We start from the raw sequence: 17,410 nt of genomic DNA, 5'->3' as shown, positions 1-17,410 counted from the left end.
ATTGTGGCATTCCACCCTCTGCAAAAAAAATGGATGTCTCTGTATCTCAGTTTTACTGATCAAAATGGCTGGGAAGGCACATTGGCACAGCTGCTGCCTCAGCACCAGAGACTCTGTCAACACAGAGTTTGCACATTCTCCCTTAGAGGCAGTGGGACTAGTGCAGATGGGGCATCTTAATCGGCATGGACAAGTAGGGCCGAAGGGCCTGTTTCCTTGTTGTATGATTCTACAACTCCATAACTAGGGCGGCACAGTGGCGCAATGATACAGTTGCATCTTTACAGCTCCAGAGACCCAGGTTCAATCCTGACTACGGGTGCTGTCTGTACGGACTCTCAACATTCTCCCAGTGACCTGTGTGGGTTTTCTTCAGGATCTCTGGTTTCCTTTCACATTCCAAAGGCATCAGGTTTGTAGGTTAATTGGCTTTGGTAAAATTGTAAATCGTCCCTAGTGTATGTAGGATAGTGTTAGTGTGCAGGGATCACTGGTCAGCATGGACTCAGTGGGCCGAATGGCCTGTTTCCGCACTGTATCTCTAAACTAAACTAAACTAATGATTGTCATGGCGGTGGTCTGTCAGTGTTGGAGGATGGTGTGCAGTAATTATTCAACATTTGGATCACCGCTCCGCAAAATAATTAGACACCAATGTCTCTTAAGAACAGTCTGTCAGTTTGCATTTGAGACCCTTCCTCAGACTGATTGTAGGGAGAAATCTGAAAGAGAGATGGGGGAGGGACAAAGCCTGGCAAGTGATAGGTGGATACAAGGAAGGGGGAATGATTAGCAGACGAGTGGACAATGGGCAGAGATGAAGTCTGGGAGATAAGGAGGTTAAAAGTGGGAATTATGAGGTCAATGGGAAAGTGGGAGGGGGAGCGGAGCAGCAGGGGAAAGGAGGGCATAACGAAGAGAGGGGGGTGAGTGGGGGGGGGGGGGGAGGAGAGTGGGCGTTTGGCTAATTATGACAAGGTGTAAAGTGTGCGTTATATCTCAACCCGCACTACTGTCCGAAAAATGTTCAAATAACGCAAGTCTGAAACCGAAAAAGCTAAAAAAAAAAAATGCTCAGCAGATCAGGAAGGATCTGTGGAGATCTAAATGTTGAATTGATCTGTGGAGGCGGAGTGTGCTCGTGCCCCTCTCATTAGAACAGCCTGACAAAGTGTTGCCAACTCGTTCCAGAGATGTTGCATGGCCTGCTGAGTATTTCCAGCATTTTCCACACTGTTGTTGTCAGAATCTTTTTGGTTAAAATCTGGGCTTTGGTTTTTATGTCTGAGGTGCACTGCAGGATATACACAGTGTGCCACTGCCTAATGGGTCAGAAAGCATTGGGAATAATTGTCCATAACTCACAAATTGGCCATCTTAACATCTCATGAACCAATAATCAAGGCACCTTTTGAGTTAAAGGTATTCTTAAATATCTCGGCTGCCACAATCCCTTACAGCAAAAAATAAATATAGATGTAACAGATAAGCACCTTTCAACAGGACCAATGTTAAAGTTACCCCACTGTTTTCTTTATATGCCAAAATCAATTGGTTCCTCAGGAAAACAAGGAGGATTTTCCCAACCTGCCATTCCTTTTATTGTTATTAAAATTAAAATATTTGCATTAAAAAAGCAGTGACTGATGTCACCTGTGAAGCCAGGGAGGAGGAGGAGGAGATGGGGCAAGGAGGAGCTGGAGGGACAACCCTTCAGTCAAAAGGACACTGCACACAGTGACTTACGCCATGGAGCAGTGTAATCAGCCACACAAGGGCCTGCCCGCTACGGTTAGCTAGTTAGTTTTATTTATTAGTTATCCACTGGCTGATAGCTTATAAATGACTACAGCAAGGGTGGCACAGTGGAGCAGCGGTAGAGTTGCTGCCTTACAGCGCCATAGACCTGCGTTCAATCCTGACTGCGAGTGCTGTCTGTACGGAGTTTGTACATTCTCCCCGTGACCGCGTGGGGTTTCTCCGGGCGTTCCGGTTTCCTCCCACACTCCAAAGGCGTAGAGGTTTGTATGTTAATTGGCATTGGTAAGAATTGTAAATTGTCCCTAGTGTGCAGGATTTTGCTGGTCGGCACGGACTCGGTGGGACGAAGGGCCTGATCCCACGCTATACCTATACTAAACTAAATTAACAGCTACATTCAATAAATTCATGCTCAGAAGCAGAGTAAATAAAGATACAAATTAAAGATACAAGTAATTCGGTGGTTCAGGTTGCATCTCTGGAGAACATGGACAAGTGACGCTTCGGATTGTGACCCTTCTTCAGACTGAAGAAGACTCGAAACCTAAAACATCACCTATCCATGTTCTCCAAAGGTGCTGCCTGACCCACTGAATTACTGCAGTACTTTTGTTAAACCAGCATCTGCAGTTCTTTGACATCAGCCAGTGCAACTTCCCTGAAAAAAGGAATTGGTGCCATTATAAATATTGGATACATGTTTTCCAACACTTTTACTGGGTCCCCATACAGAAAAGGGTGGCACAGTGGTTCGATCCTAACTACAGGTGCTGTCTGTATGGAGTATGTAAGTTCTTCCCATGACTGCATGAGTTTTCTCCGGGTGCTCCGGTTTCCTCCCACGCTCCAAGGACGTACAGGTTTGTAGGTCAATTGGCTTTGGTAAAATTGTAAATTGTTCCGAGTGTGTGTAGGATAGTGCTTGTGTACGGGGGATGATCGCTGGCCGGCACGGACTCGGTGGGCCGAATGGCCTGTTTCCTTGCTGCATCTCTAAAGTCTAAAGTTAAGTCCAAAGATTAAAAGTCTAATCTGAAGAAATCACCTCTGCCTCCATGTCGGTTGCTCCATGTTAAAATGCATTTCCCATTTTGACTATTTTGCCTGTGGACAATGTAGACGAGACTTTTTCCTGGTGTCAGCCAGAAGGATTTTCCATGTACTATGCCCACTTTTGGAGACTTCCTGTACCTTTCTGATAGATTCCCCCCTTCATTCTATCCCTCTACAGCAAGACGCAGGGGACTAGCAGCAGGGATGAGTGATTCCTAATGTCTGGCATACAAACTGACCAGTTACTTGGAAGCTAGAAATAGGAGCAGGTATGCACTCTACTAATTCACAGAGTAAAACTACTTAACTGAACAAATGAAATTAATATGGAGCTCTAGAAAGAAAACCTACCTTAAATTATTTTCATTTTCAATTGTCACCACATTTTCTATAGGCAAAGGCATGAGTCATAAACATTCATTAAATTTGACATCTCATAGTTACTGTTTCTCCTTCTGAACGCTAGTTAGCTCTGACCTACCTTCATGGTCACTTCTTCAAGAAAAACCCAAACATGCATCTTGCGTTTGGGTTTGTGTCGTGGTCTCAGTCATCAAGGGGTTAACCAGTTGTTACGAAATTCTGCTGTCTGCTGCTTAATAGATGTGTTAACTGATGTTAAATGCCTTTGTGAAAATAGTGGAATTTTGTACCAGTGCATTAATGCATCTGTTACCAATATCAAACAGCACGGCTCCATTCTAATCATCAGCGCAGTGCTCACACAGCCTCTCTTCATTAGGGAATGTAATCAAGGGCACCGCAAGATGGGGAGAGGAATCACTGTAAAAAACGGTCCCACTTCCTGTAATCTCGTGTTCCTGCAGAGTAACAGTTTCTCAAAGGAAAACCGCTTTGATATTGGAAAGAAGCCCTGGGAATGTTATTTCCTGCTTCTTGTCGGAAGCTTCTCATAGAAACAAAAAGTGACAGCTGCAGGAATCTTCTGAAATTCCTGAGGTATCTCACGCTGGCTTCAGCTGTGCTGTCAGACAGGCTGCAACCTTGTCCTTCCCCGTCCACTCTTGCTCCCGATGGCCGCGTTAGTAACACAATACCTCGAAACTCCCCAAGGGAGTATCCTGGAGCACTTCAGGCCTGATGCCTGGTCTAGCCCGAGATCCCAACTAGGGCAATGATTCTTCCTGGAAGGACACAAAGTGCTGGAGTAACTCATAGGGTCAAGCAACATGGAGAGGTCATGTTTCCCGTCAGGACCCTTCTTCAGACTCTGACCCAGTCTGAAGAAGGTTCCCGGCCTGAAATGTCACCTTTCCATATTGTCCAAAGATATTGCCCGACCCGCTGAGTTACTCCAGCACTTTGAGTCCTTTGGCATAAACTAGCATCTGCAGTACAGGGCCTGTCCCACGAGCATGCGACTCCATGCGACAAGCGCGACCTAACATGGTCGCTTGAGCCATACGGCCTCGCGGGGCCGGTCCCACTTCGATCGCTGGAGCCGTGTGCAGTTGGGCGGAGCTGGTCCCGACATTGCGTGGGGCTCCAAAAAACTGACCGTGTTCAAAAATTCCTCGCGGCAACGGCCTGCCGGCCCGCGGCCGCCTCGACGCCGTACGCACCGCCTCGACGGGCATACGCAGCGTCTTGACGCCGTACACAGCGTCTTGATGCTGCGCACGCCCGTCGGACTTCGCTCGAACTTCACGTCACTCACTCGACCTCCGCGCGGCCCCCGCTTCCGATTTGGTCGTGCTTGCCGCATGCAGGTCACATGCTCGTGGGACAGGCCCTTACATGGTTTATACAATCATTCTTCCCGATGTTTTCAAAGGCTGCATCAGCAGTAGAGGCAATGCTGTGCAGATCCATAGGAATAACATCAGAGCTTAATGCGTTAAAATATGAGGAGAAAGCTTTTTATACTTTAACTTTAAAGTCCCCTCCATAACAAACTTTAGTGTTAGTCAAAGACAGTTTCTTCACAACTGTTATCATGCAACTAAACCATCCTTTCACCAGATAGAGAGCGGTCCTGATCTACTATCTACCTCATTGAAGACCCTTGGACTATCTTTAATCGGGCTTTACTGGATTTTATCTTGCACTGAACATCATTTACTTTATCCTGTACTGGTACACTGCGGATGACTTGATTGTAATCATGCATAGTCTTTTCACTGACTGGATAGCACGCAACTAAAAGCTTTTAACTGTATCTCGACACACCTCACAAAAATAAACTAACTACACTAACTGTGGTGTTCAAAATAGTTCTAGGAATTATTAGGGTAGATTGTGGAAGGTTTTTATTTCTCTCATTAGGAATTCCAGGACGTGACATTAACTTAAAATGGTGAGAGAGCTGGAACGATGTCAAGCTGTCTCACACGCACAGTTGCTGTGCAGATTTTGGCATTTTAGCCACGGTGTTGTTGGCTTGAACCATCACAAGACCAAACGCACAGGAAATGGCTATGAGATGATGAATGGAAACCATCAAATGGTGCCGCAAGGTGGTGCAGCGGTAGAATATCTGCCTTAGAGCGCCAGAGACCTGGGTTTGGTCCTGACTACGGGTGCTGTCTGTATGGAGTTTGTACGTTCTCCCCGTGACCTCGTGGGTTTTCTTCGGGAGGTCCGGTTTCCTCCCACACTCCAAAGACGTACAGGCTTATAGGTTAATTGGCTTCCGACCCGAAACGTCACTCGATCCTTTTCTCCAGAGATGCTGCCTGACCCGCTGAGTTACTCCAGCACTTTGTATCTGTCATCAGCACCAGTCATTCTGACCCATCTCCACAAGCAAGCAGTTAACAGTATCACAAAGCAAAACAGACAGTGGTGAATTTTCAATCTTTTGCTTATTAAGTGGTCAGCATCCAACTGAGGCAACAGAGACATTTAATCCATGCCATGTTCTGTTCTGTGTGTGGCACCTTGCAGTTCCCATAGATGGGAATTTTATCACATCGAACACAGAATAGTACAGCACAAGAACAAGCCTCAAAACATCACCCATGCCTTCTCTCCAGAGATGCTGCCTGTCCCGCTGAGTTACTCCAGCATTTTGTGTCTATCTTCGGTTTAAACCAGCATCTGCAGTTCCTTTGTACACAAGCCTTTGGCCCACAACGTCTGTGCCAAATATCATGCCAAGACCCACTCATATCTGCCTGCACATAATCCATATCCCTCCATTCCTTGCGTGTCGATGTGCCTATCAAAAAGTCTCTTACATGCCACTACCGTTTCATCTCGTTCATGTAGATAGGGTGGTAAAGAAAGCTTTTGGTGTGCTGGCCTTTATAAATCAGAGCATTGAGTATAGAAGTTGGGATGTAATGTTAAAATTGTACAAGGCATTGGTGAGGCCAATTCTGGAGTATGGTGTACAATTTTGGTCGCCTAATTATAGGAAGGATGTCAACAAAATAGAGAGAGTACAGAGGAGATTTACTAGAATGTTGCCTGGGTTTCAGCAACTAAGTTACAGAGAAAGGTTGAACAAGTTAGGGCTTTATTCTTTGGAGCGCAGAAGGTTAAGGGGGGACTTGATAGAGGTTTTTAAAATGATGAGAGGGATAGACAGAGTTGACGTGGAAAAGCTTTTCCCACTGAGAGTAGGAAAGATTCAAACAAGGGGACATGACTTGAGAATTAAGGGACTGAAGTTTAGGGGTAACATGAGGGGGAACTTCTTTACTCAGAGAGTGGTAGCTGTGTGGAATGAGCTTCCAGTGAAGGTGGTGGAGGCAGGTTCGTTTTTATCATTTAAAAATAAATTGGATAGTTATATGGATGGGAAAGGAATGGAGGGTTATGGTCTGAGCGCAGGTATATGGGACTAGCGGAGATTATGTGTTCGGCACGGACTAGAGGGGTCGAGATGGCCTGTTTCCGTGCTGTAATTGTTATATGGTTATTATATGGTTATCTCACAACAATTATCATTTCAAAAATAGAATTTTGAATCCTGTACCCTACATATTCCATCATCTAAATTGTAGTACAGAGGTCTTGAGGCTGAGAACTGAACATTCCTGCGTTATTCGGTAAAGTCTTTTGAAAGATGTTTTCCATTCCAAGTGGGTTTTTAAAGGGGAGATGGGTGGGGCCATGTAATAAGATCACCTCTGGGACTGGAGTTTAATTCCATCCTCAATAGGTAAAGGTTTTCTTGCCGACAGCCATAAGCATTACGAGTGAGTAGGAAGGAACAGTGGATGCTGGACACAATCCGCAGATGGACACAATAGCCATCCCACTGTGCGAGGTAAATCAAGAGTTTTCCCAAGTTTTCCCCTGATTCGAACTCGGAGAATGCCCGTAGCGGATTTGTGAATGTCCCGTAGCGGCTCATACGAGTAATGGTAGGTACTCGGGAAATCCGTTAACTTGTGATGTTTTTTCAACACTGTGAAAAATGTCCACGAGTATAAAAATACTCGTGATGAAAAAAATAGTTACGTATTACTCGTGCGAGCCGCTACGAGACATCTACGAATGCCTACGGACCTGCTACGGACATTCTCCGAATCAGGGGAAAACTCGGAAGAACTCTTGAATTACCTCGTACAGTGGGACAGGCCCTTTACTCAGCGGGCAGACAGCATCTCTGAAGAGAAGGAATGGGTGACGTTTCAGGTTGAAACTCTTCCCTCTCCAGAGGTGCTGCCTGTCCCATTGAGTTACTCCAGCATTTTGTGTCCAGCAGTGTGAGTGAAGAGTGTTTGGGTAAGCTCACGCCAGATCCTAATAGGGGTCTGGGTTAGATATCTTAACAGATTCTCCTGGCTTTCAAAGAATGAAGCTTTCCAAACTTCCTGCTTAATCTCGTAACTTGGCAATAAAGCAGAGGAAGTGTTGCCAGGAGAAAACCAAATGGACTCCAGATATTCCTGAGTCAATCTCCTATGCAGCAGAGATCCCAGTGCAGTTACATGAACGTTCCCACATCACCAATCTGATTTGGGTTAGGATCAAACATTGGGATCAAAATACTGCTTGGGGGGGACTCCAGCAAGCACGAGAGCTACAGTTTAGTTTAGTGATACAGCATGGCAACGGGCCCTTTGGCCCACCGACTCCACAGCGACCATCGATCACCCGTCTACATTCATTCTACCGTCTGAAGAAGGATCTCGACCCAATACGTCACCTGTTCCTTTTCTCCAGTAATTGCTGCTTGACCCGCTGAGTTACTCCAGCATTTTGTGTCGACAGTATTCTCGGTGTAAACCAGCATCTGCAGTTCCTTCCTACACTAATTCTACGTTGTCCCACTTTCTCATGCACACCAGGGGCAATTTACAGAGGTCAATTAACCCTCAAACCTGCGTGTCTTTGAGATGCGAGTCAGGATCGAACTCTGTGAGGCAATGGCTCGAAGAACTGTGCCATCGTGCCGCCTTCTAGAACCGTGCAATTGATACACAGATGTAACACTCCAGATGCCAAGTGTTGCCCTGTACATTGCACAGAGAAAGTGTGTGGATTCTGCTCCGACTGAAGAGACACAAGTGCAAAGGCCTGGCTCCAGAGCCCAACACAGAAGGCAGCGAGTGCAGCTCTCTTTGAGAGTATGTCATCTCCTGGGTCAAAGCTTCTTCTGGGATCTTGCTATGTACACAGCGGTTGGCATGTTTCTCATGCTCCACTTAACACAGGACCAGGAAACTCAGGCCAAGTACAAAATAGGGGAGGTGGCGAAGGCAGACATGACGGTGGCATTGAAGAGGCATTTAGATGGGCACATGGATGAGCGGGATATAGTTTGAGTGCAGGCAATGGAGATTAGTTTCACTTGGCAACTTGTTCGGCATGGACATTGTGAGCCGAAGGACCTGTTGCTGTACTTATGTTCACACGGTATCTCCAAACTAAACTAAAGAGGGCGGCACACTGGCGCAATGGTAGAGCATAGAGTTGCTGCCTTACCGTGCTTGCAGCACCGGACACCCAGGTTCGATCCCGACTACGGCCGCTGTCTGTACGGAGTATGTACGTTCTCCCCATGACCACATGGGTTTTCTCCGAGATCTACACTAACTCCCACACTCCAAAGACGTACAGGTTTGTGGGTTAATTGGCTTGGTATAAATGCAATTGTCCCTAGTGTGTGTAGAATAGTGTTAATGTGCGGGGATTGTTGGTCGGTGTGGGCCGAAGGGCCTGTTTCCGCGCTGTATCTCTAAACTAACTAAATTCTGCTCATGAGCATTTTAAAAGCTGGCATGAATTTCCTTTTGAGACTGACCACACATCGATGTCTCAGCTTCAATTGTGTTGTGGCATGGAAGGAATTGGGGGGGGTGGTGGACCTCACGTACTATGTACCTAATGCTATGTACTATGGTACATCAGTACATGGCATCAGTACATAGAACACGTTGTCTAAAGAAGGGTCTCGGCCCTAAACGTCACCCATTCCTTCCCTCCAGAGATGCTGCCTGTCCCGCTGAGTTACTCCAGTTTTTTGTGCCTCTCTTCAGTTTAAACCAGCATCCTTCCTTCACATTGCTCTGTTCTATGTTCAATGGTGTAAAATCGAGCAGTTTGTCCGCTACCTGACAGCCTTTACACTGGCAGTGCGTATTTTTGTAACTTTGCAGAACATGTAGAAGCACATTTCATCACATTGGCTGAGAGAATCCTCACTGGCGTTGGCACTGTCCCTGGCCTGAACAGAGTCAGATCCACAACAGCACGCAGAGAATACTTGATCAATGTCTTTATTGTCCTAGAACCTGTGGCTCGCCAGTCAAACCACTTACTCACAAATCATCAGTCTATCCAAAAGCATACCCAGCCGCAAGATGATAAGTGGCTTAATAATAATAATGAAGAAAAACATCCTCCTGTTTACTAAAAGGGAAATTCCACCTCGGGTGTACAAACTTGACATATTTTTCCATCAGCAAGTTAATAAGATGAGGGCAAATTATAGTTCTTTTCCACTGAACTCCCCCACATAAGCTTTAAACATGGAAATATTTTAATCCCAAGATTTCCTTGTTAATTGCACTTTCTGGCATACTGCTCGTGTACATCTGTTTTATATTTTATTCTAATGTTGTCCTTTGGGTTATGTGCACAGTGCCAGCTAAACTATTACCATCCCTCACTGCTACCCATTCACACTGATGTACCGCGACATAATAGTCTGGTCCTGCATTAGTTCCCGCACCGAAGATAGACACAAAGTGCTGGAGCAACTCAGCGGGTCAGGCAACATCTCCGGAGACAAAGTTTGGGTGACGTTTGAAATCAGGAGCCTTCAAAGCAGAGGGGAGGGGACTGGAGGTAAGAAAAGGCCAGATCAAAGCAGGGCTGTCAACAGGTGACCAAGGAAGGGTGGAGTCCCTAATGGCCCATTAGTTCCGAGACCATGTTTAAGAAGGAACTGCAGATGCTGGAAAATCGAAGGTAGACAAAAATGCTGGAGAAACTCAGCGGGTGCAGCAGCATCTATGGAGCGAAGGAAATAGGCAACGTGATAGGCTTCGCTCCATAGATGCTGCTGCACCTGCTGAGTTTCTCCAGCATTTTTGTCTACCTACTTCCTAGGCCATTATGTGCCAGGCAACATCTAATGCATTGTAGAAACAAGGAACTGCAGACGCTGGTTTTACAAAAAACACAAAGCGCTGGAGTAACGCAGTGGGCTAGGCAGCATCTCTGGAGGACATGGTTAGACATAGAAGATCTAGTGTACAATAACCTTCCTACACTCTATTCCTCAAATGGATAAGTATACGACCCTTACATTGGTTTGTGTGATGGGACTCTGTGATCTTCCTCCCTACCTACAGAATGTGGACACAATGTCCTCACCTCACTCCTCACCTCACTCCACCCACCAAATTCCTTCCAGGACTCAACACAGTTGAAGCTGAGACCTCAGTCTCAAAAGGAAATACATGCCAGCTTTTAAAATGCTCATGAGCAGATTTATTTAATTTAGTTTAGAGATACAGGGTGGAAACAGGCCCTTCGATGCACTGAGTCCACACCAATCGGCGATCACCCCATTCACTAGCTCAATCCAACACACTAGGGACGTTTTACAGAAGTCACTCAACCTACCAACCCGCACATCTCCCGGAGAAAACACCCGCGGTCAAAGGCAGAACGTACAAACTTGTACAGACAGCACCCGTGCCCAGGATCGAACCCGGGTCTCTGGTGCTGTTAGGCAGCAACTCTACCGCTGCACCACAGTGCCATCCTGGGTAGTGGGGCTCCACCACAACACGACTGTGCGACTCATTATCCCAGAAGTAGCGACTGAACTCCGAGGCAGGAGAACAATATTAATCAACCTTAAGACCAGTGAGATTCCAGTGGCAAATATTGCTTCGACTCCTTTGAAAAACTGATTAAAAGCTGCGATTTGGAACAAGTGTAAGACGTATATCCTTCTATGCCTTGCTTGTCCAAATGCCTCATAAACATAGTAATTGCATCTAATTCCACCACATCCTCTTGCAGTGCATTCCAGATATCAACCACTCTGCGTAAAAATGTTACCCCTAACATCCCGTTCACAATTCCTTCCTCTCTCCTCAAACTTTAGACTTTTAGGCATTAGACTTCAGAGATACAGTGTGGAAACAGGCCCTTTGGCCCACCGAGTCCGCGCCGACCAACCATCACACATTAGGGACAATTTGCAATCTTCACCTAAACCAATTATCCTACAAACCTGTACGTCTTTGGAGTGTGGGAGGAAACCGGAGCACCCAGAGGAAATGCACCGGGTCACAGGGAGAACGTAGAAACTCCATGCAGACAGCACCCGTAGTCAGGATCGAACCTGGGTCTCTGGCGCTGAAAGGCAGCAACTCTACCGCTGCACCATTGAGTCACCACTACCCGTTCTTATATCTGCTACTTCTACCATGATAGGTAGATTTTTACTCTCTATCCTATCCATGCCTCTTATAATTTTACCATAATATAATTATCTACCAGTGTCAGAGTTAATAATAAAGAGGTCACATGTGTGGAATATTATAGCCAGTGAATTAAAGTAATTGAGTCCTGCTGTTACTAGGTTGAGACTCTTCGGCCCACTGAATCCACACTAACCATAAAAAGCAAACATTTACACCAAACCTGGATTAATACCAATTTCATTCCCCACCAACTCTCCAGATTCTACCCCTCAAGGAGTGATTGTCCCACCAACTCACACATCTCTGAGAATGTGGAGAAGAGAACGGAATACCCCGAGGAAACCCATAGTCACGGGGAGAAAGTGTAGATACTAAACACCAAGGGTGGTGGGTGTATGGAACAAGCTGCCAGAGGAGTTGGTTGACGCAGGGACTATCCCAACGTTTAAGAATTAACAGTTAGATAGGTACATGGATAGGACAGGTTTAAAGGGATTTGGGCCATACACGGGCAGGTGAGATTGGTGTAGCTGGGACGTTGGCCGGTGTGAGCACGTTGGGCCGAAGGGCCTGTTTCCACATTCTATGACTCTATGACTACACAGGCAACGTCATCAGAGATCAGGATCAAAACCAGGCCACTGGAAATGAGAGGCAGCAGCTCTACTAGCTGTGCCTCTGTGCCATCATTTGGGTAAACCTTTGGGGAACAGGAAGAGAGATGATGATGGAAGGCAGAGGAATATTGTACAGTAATAAATGGGTGGAGAAAAAATCTGTTAAGATAAGTGGTTGCTGATGAGAATCCAATTTGCTGGCTAGGTACTGATTCTTGTTGGGTAATCCCCACCCTGGTCCCACCATCCTGCTGCACTGAATGTTGCAACAGTTAAATGAGCCGCAGGTTAGCATTCATGCCCACGTCGCTCGCTGCACACTACGAGAGCCGTTCTCACTGCTACGATACCACGAGGATTACTTTAAAACGTTGCCATTCCCGATGCAGCCACAGACTGCGAGTGTGCTGCAAGAACTAGACAATGCAGGCCATTGTGCAACAAGACTATTATTTTCACAGTTGCCAGACCACACAAGTGTAGAGAAATCTCAACAGTTCTGGGAGTCAGGATCAGCAACTCTCTGGTTGGGAGTCGAGGGCTTAACACGAGGTATCGAGCTACCTCTTGGAAATGACCAATTGTCACTCAATTAGTTTAGTTTAGTTTAGAAATAAGGCATGGAAACGAGCCCTTCAGCCCACCATTCATCACCTGTCACACTAGTTCTATGTTATCCCACTTTCCCATCCACTCTCCACACATTAGGGGGAATTTACAGAGGCCAATTAATCTACAAACCTGCGTGTCTTTGGAACTTGGAAGGAAACCAGAGCACCCGGAGGAAACCCAGACAGTCACAGGGAGAACGTGCAAACTCCACACTGACAGCATCCAAGGTCAGGATCGCACCCAGGTCTCTGGTGCTGTGAGGTAGCAGTTCTACCAGCCGTGCCAGCCACAGTGATTGTGGGAGCCAGACAGTGAGCTTGAAGATTGGCTTTTTTTTTCCTGGATATCCATGGGTTTTTTTTAATCAAAAATTTAAAATAATTTTCACCAATATTGAACATTTTAGGGGGACAACATTTCTGGTCAATAACCTACTGCATGTGTGCTGAAATGAAGCATACCTTTTTAAATATTGTTGCTATGAATTAAACGGAAAGCATACTGACAGGTTGCATCACAACTTGGTTTAGCAAAAGCTCTGCTCAAGACCACAAACAATTGCAGAGAGTTGTAGATGTAGCCCAGTCCATTACAAGACTAGACTCCCCACCAATGATGCTATCTCCATTTTACGTTGTCTTGGAAAAGCAGCCCACATAATCAAAGACTTGTCCCACCCTGGTCACTTCTTCTCGATCTGTCCTTGAATCCTCACACTGCCAGACTCAGGAACTCCTTCTTCCCCTCTGTTATCAGGCTTCCGAGCAGTCCTTCCATAAGCCAGGATACCGTCCAATTCACCTCTACCTCATTGTGGACATTGGACTTTGTCTCCAGAACTGAAGCGCTGCAATGTGTAGGAAGGAACTGCAGATGCTAGTTTAACCCAAAGATAGACACAAAATCCTGGAGTAACTCAGCAGGTCAGACAGCAACTGTGAAGATGTGTCATTATCCAGAAATGCTGCCTGACCCGCTAGGTTACTCCAGCATAATGTGTTGTGCTACATTGCTGAGAACTATATTCTGCACTCTGGATCTTCCCTTTTGCTCTATGCATTGTACTTGAGTTGGACTTCACTGCATTTACCTATGATATATCTGATCTGTTTGAATAACATGCAAAACAAAGCTTTTCACTGTACCTCAGTACTCGTGACAATAAATAAACCTCAAACTAGACACCCCTATTTAAAGATAGGTGGGAGGCATGGAGATGCTTCAGACATCTGCAGCAAGATGGAGTAAGTGTGCACAATAACATAGTTAGTTTACTTAATGGACATCGAGAAGCCTAGACAATTGATTCAAAGATGTGAGCAAGAATCCTATCTTGGCAGCTGAGCAATTGAAATGAAAATGATTAAATAAATCTGCAGTAAAAAGTTGTTATCAGGAGACGAAATTGTGCAGCAAACATTTCTCTGCTTTCCACATGCCCTTGTGGGAAGAGAACCTGGTATCCTTATGGGTTTCTCTGAACTTCAACTAGTGGATGTGCCTCTAATACATTCTCAACCAGATTATTCCATGTAGGTTGCAAATGCTTTCAGAAAATGATGCTGAAACTACTGCCCGAATTGACACAGGGAAATCATCCTTGGTCTGAAGAAGGGTCTCGATCTGAAACGTCACCCATTATTTCTCTCCAGAGATGCTGACTGTCCTGTTGAGTTACTCCAGCATTTTGCTTCTGTTTTGGGTGTAAACCAGCATCTGCATTTCCTCCCTACACAGCTTGTCACCCCACAGGTGTGTGTTCAAATGCCAAGACAAAGGAAGAAAGGGTGATCAAATGCTGGGTATAAAATGCAAGCTTTGACACGTTGTGGGGCTGGTGACATGGGTGGATAACATGGAAGGCATAAAGTTTGCAGGAATAGCCAACATTTCGTTCATCTGGTTGAGGGCCTGATCATAATTCAAAGAAGGGAATCTTTGGAAGAATGGGTCTGAACATTTAAGCTGTAGGGCAGGAAGGCGCTTACAAAGATAAGAAGGAACTTGCCAGAAGCACAGGGCTTTACAGAGAATAATGACTTGCTGTTTAGTCAGTAACATTATGGTTGTATTATGTGTTATTAGATCTCAAAGGCTGGGTAAGTTCCTCTGAAGTTATTTTGCTATTTTAACAGGGCTATTTAAAAATAAACATGCCCTTATTCCCGTTAATATGGAGAAAATAATTTTATATAAATGTGTTAAGCATTAGTGCAGGAATATCGCAGCATGTAATTGCTGGGTTGTTACTGACGTTTATGAGGAGGACTCGGAGTAGAAGTTGCCGAAATAGGAAATGTTAACGTTTAATGTCTTTCGACCCAATTTTGTCCACGCAATTTGTAAACTTGAAATAATGTTATAACAATGAGTGACCCCTAAACAACCCCTTTCATCAGATCATTGTCAGCCTGCCTGGCTTGACTGGGTCATTGGAAGGAGGCTAAATTACAGACACTTTCATCTGTAACAAATCAGGACTTTTCAAATTTCCTTTAGAATCGGTGGAACTTAATAAACTGAATTATAAAATTTGCAAGGGGAGGATTGCAGTTTTCATCTTTGATGGGGAAAAAATGCCCATCAAAAAGGCAAAAGTTGGAACGTTATTTTTAGTGTAAAAAAGGATAAAATATATCACCGTGATTTTGAAAAGCACCTTTTGTTCCAATTTGGCCCAAGAACCTTTTGACAAATATTCTCATGCAATTAGTGTCAACGTAGACTCCTCTTGGTCAATAATCTAATCGTCTGTCTTTGACTGCACACTCCAGGAAACTCACTCAACATTCATTAGCGAGTTTCCGCTGTGAAGCGCTGTCAGCGCTCATACCGTGCTCGGTTCCCACTGGAGCCCGAGCTCCACGCAATCGCAGGCTCTGGAAAGCGCAGCTCAGAAGCTTCACGTACAGTGAGACTGTGCTTTACAAAAGCGAAATAAGCATTTACTCAAATAATCTTGCCACGGCCACGGTGACCGGAGCTGCGATTAAAAAGGCAAATAACAATGAGAATAAACAACAACAAAAAAACACATCATTCAAAATTCAAAACAAGCGAGAACTATTCGTAAACTAAATAAACTTTTTTTTTAAACTTTGAAAAGTTTACATGATCAGCAAGTCATTATTTGTCTCCAAGTTTGTTCTCTGCAAAGCCACCCCGTTTTATGCTGGGAGTTGTTTGACAGAAGTGCTACTTGCCTTTGGTAAACAGGATGGTGAAGACACACAGCTCTAACTGCAGCCACACAGCCATCGGCGTTGGATGTCGATCCATTGGCAAAGTTTGGCACTGTCCTCCCAGCTCACCGCACTTGTGTCCTGCCGGAGCGACGCCGCCGTCCCCAGCAAGAAACCCATGTAAACACTGGCTCCACTTTTATCTTCAACTCCCCCCACCTCCTCCCCCCCTCCTCCAAAGCACTCGACACACACACGCTCTCTCGCTCTCCTCCTCTCTATTATCTCTTTGTTCCACCCGACCCAAGTCTGGCTAATTGCCGCGACAGAGCAGTCACAGGCAAATTGCGACGGACGTAGATCCACGGGGCGATGACAATGATGATGCGAGGAGAGGTTCACCTACAAATAGCCCATCTTCCCGGTCCTTGTGACTGACTATGCACCATCAGCGAGTGCACTGGCCCACAAACTTCCTGCTCCTGCACTGAATGAGGCTCGCTGCCGCCCTCTGCCGCCACAGCTCAACGCGGCCGATGGGCTTCAACCTAGAGTCAAGAAGTGTCATATGTGTCCCCGAACACAACTATGAAATACTTACTTGCAGCAGCACAACAGATATGCCCACACGGTACTCTGTGAACACCACAATAAACAACAGAAAGTTCACTATATATGTATATAGAAAGACACAATATGCTGGAGTAACCCAGCGGGACAGGTAGCATCTCTGGAGAGAAGGAATGGGTGATGTTTCGGGTCGAGACCCTTCTTCAGACTAGTTAGGGATAAGGGAAACGATGATGTTAAGAGATATTGAACAAGAATGACATATATGCAAAAAAGTAAGGATGATAAAGGAAACAGGCCCTTTGTAGGGTGAAAATGAGAAGCTAGTGCGACTTGGGTGGGGGAGGGGTGGAGAAAGAGGGAATGCAGGGGTTCCTTGAAGTTAGAGAAATATATATATATATTATTGTTATATTATATATGTATATAAATATATACAACATGCTGGAGTAACTCAGCAAGACAGGAAGTATCTCTGGAGAGAAGAAATAGGTGACATTTCTGGTCCAGACCCTTCTTCAGACTGAGGGTTAGGGGGAGGGAGACACAGAGATATGGAAGGCTAAGGTGTGAAAACACAGATCAAAGGGGACGATGTTCAAGGAAATGTAGAATGGGACATTGTTAGCTGGGGGGAAGGTGACAACGAGGCATACAATCAGTAATATTTAATTATGACAAGGAAACTAATCAGAGAAGACGACGAAGATGCCTGTGCGTGTGTTTGTTTAACGTGTACTTGATGTTGCACCCC

The 17,410-nt window shown here is 45.4% G+C and overlaps 1 protein-coding gene across 1 annotated transcript in view; it reads right to left on the bottom strand.

Annotated features, from left to right (window-relative positions):
• LOC116982078 (BMP and activin membrane-bound inhibitor homolog) overlaps positions 1-16,568 on the bottom strand; it is a 51,907-nt gene extending 35,339 nt beyond the window's left edge. Inside the window, exon 1 of the mRNA XM_033035372.1 lies at positions 16,108-16,568. Coding sequence (XP_032891263.1) covers positions 16,108-16,183 — 76 coding nt within the window. The 5' untranslated portion in view covers positions 16,184-16,568. The remainder of the gene's footprint in view (positions 1-16,107) is intronic.
• Positions 16,569-17,410: the final 842 nt, after the last annotated feature.

The sequence above is a fragment of the Amblyraja radiata genome, chromosome 16, assembly GCF_010909765.2.
Source record: "Amblyraja radiata isolate CabotCenter1 chromosome 16, sAmbRad1.1.pri, whole genome shotgun sequence".
Lineage (NCBI taxonomy): Eukaryota > Metazoa > Chordata > Chondrichthyes > Rajiformes > Rajidae > Amblyraja > Amblyraja radiata.
Note: the sequence above shows the minus strand (reverse complement) of the source record. Positions and strands in the feature narration are given on the sequence as shown.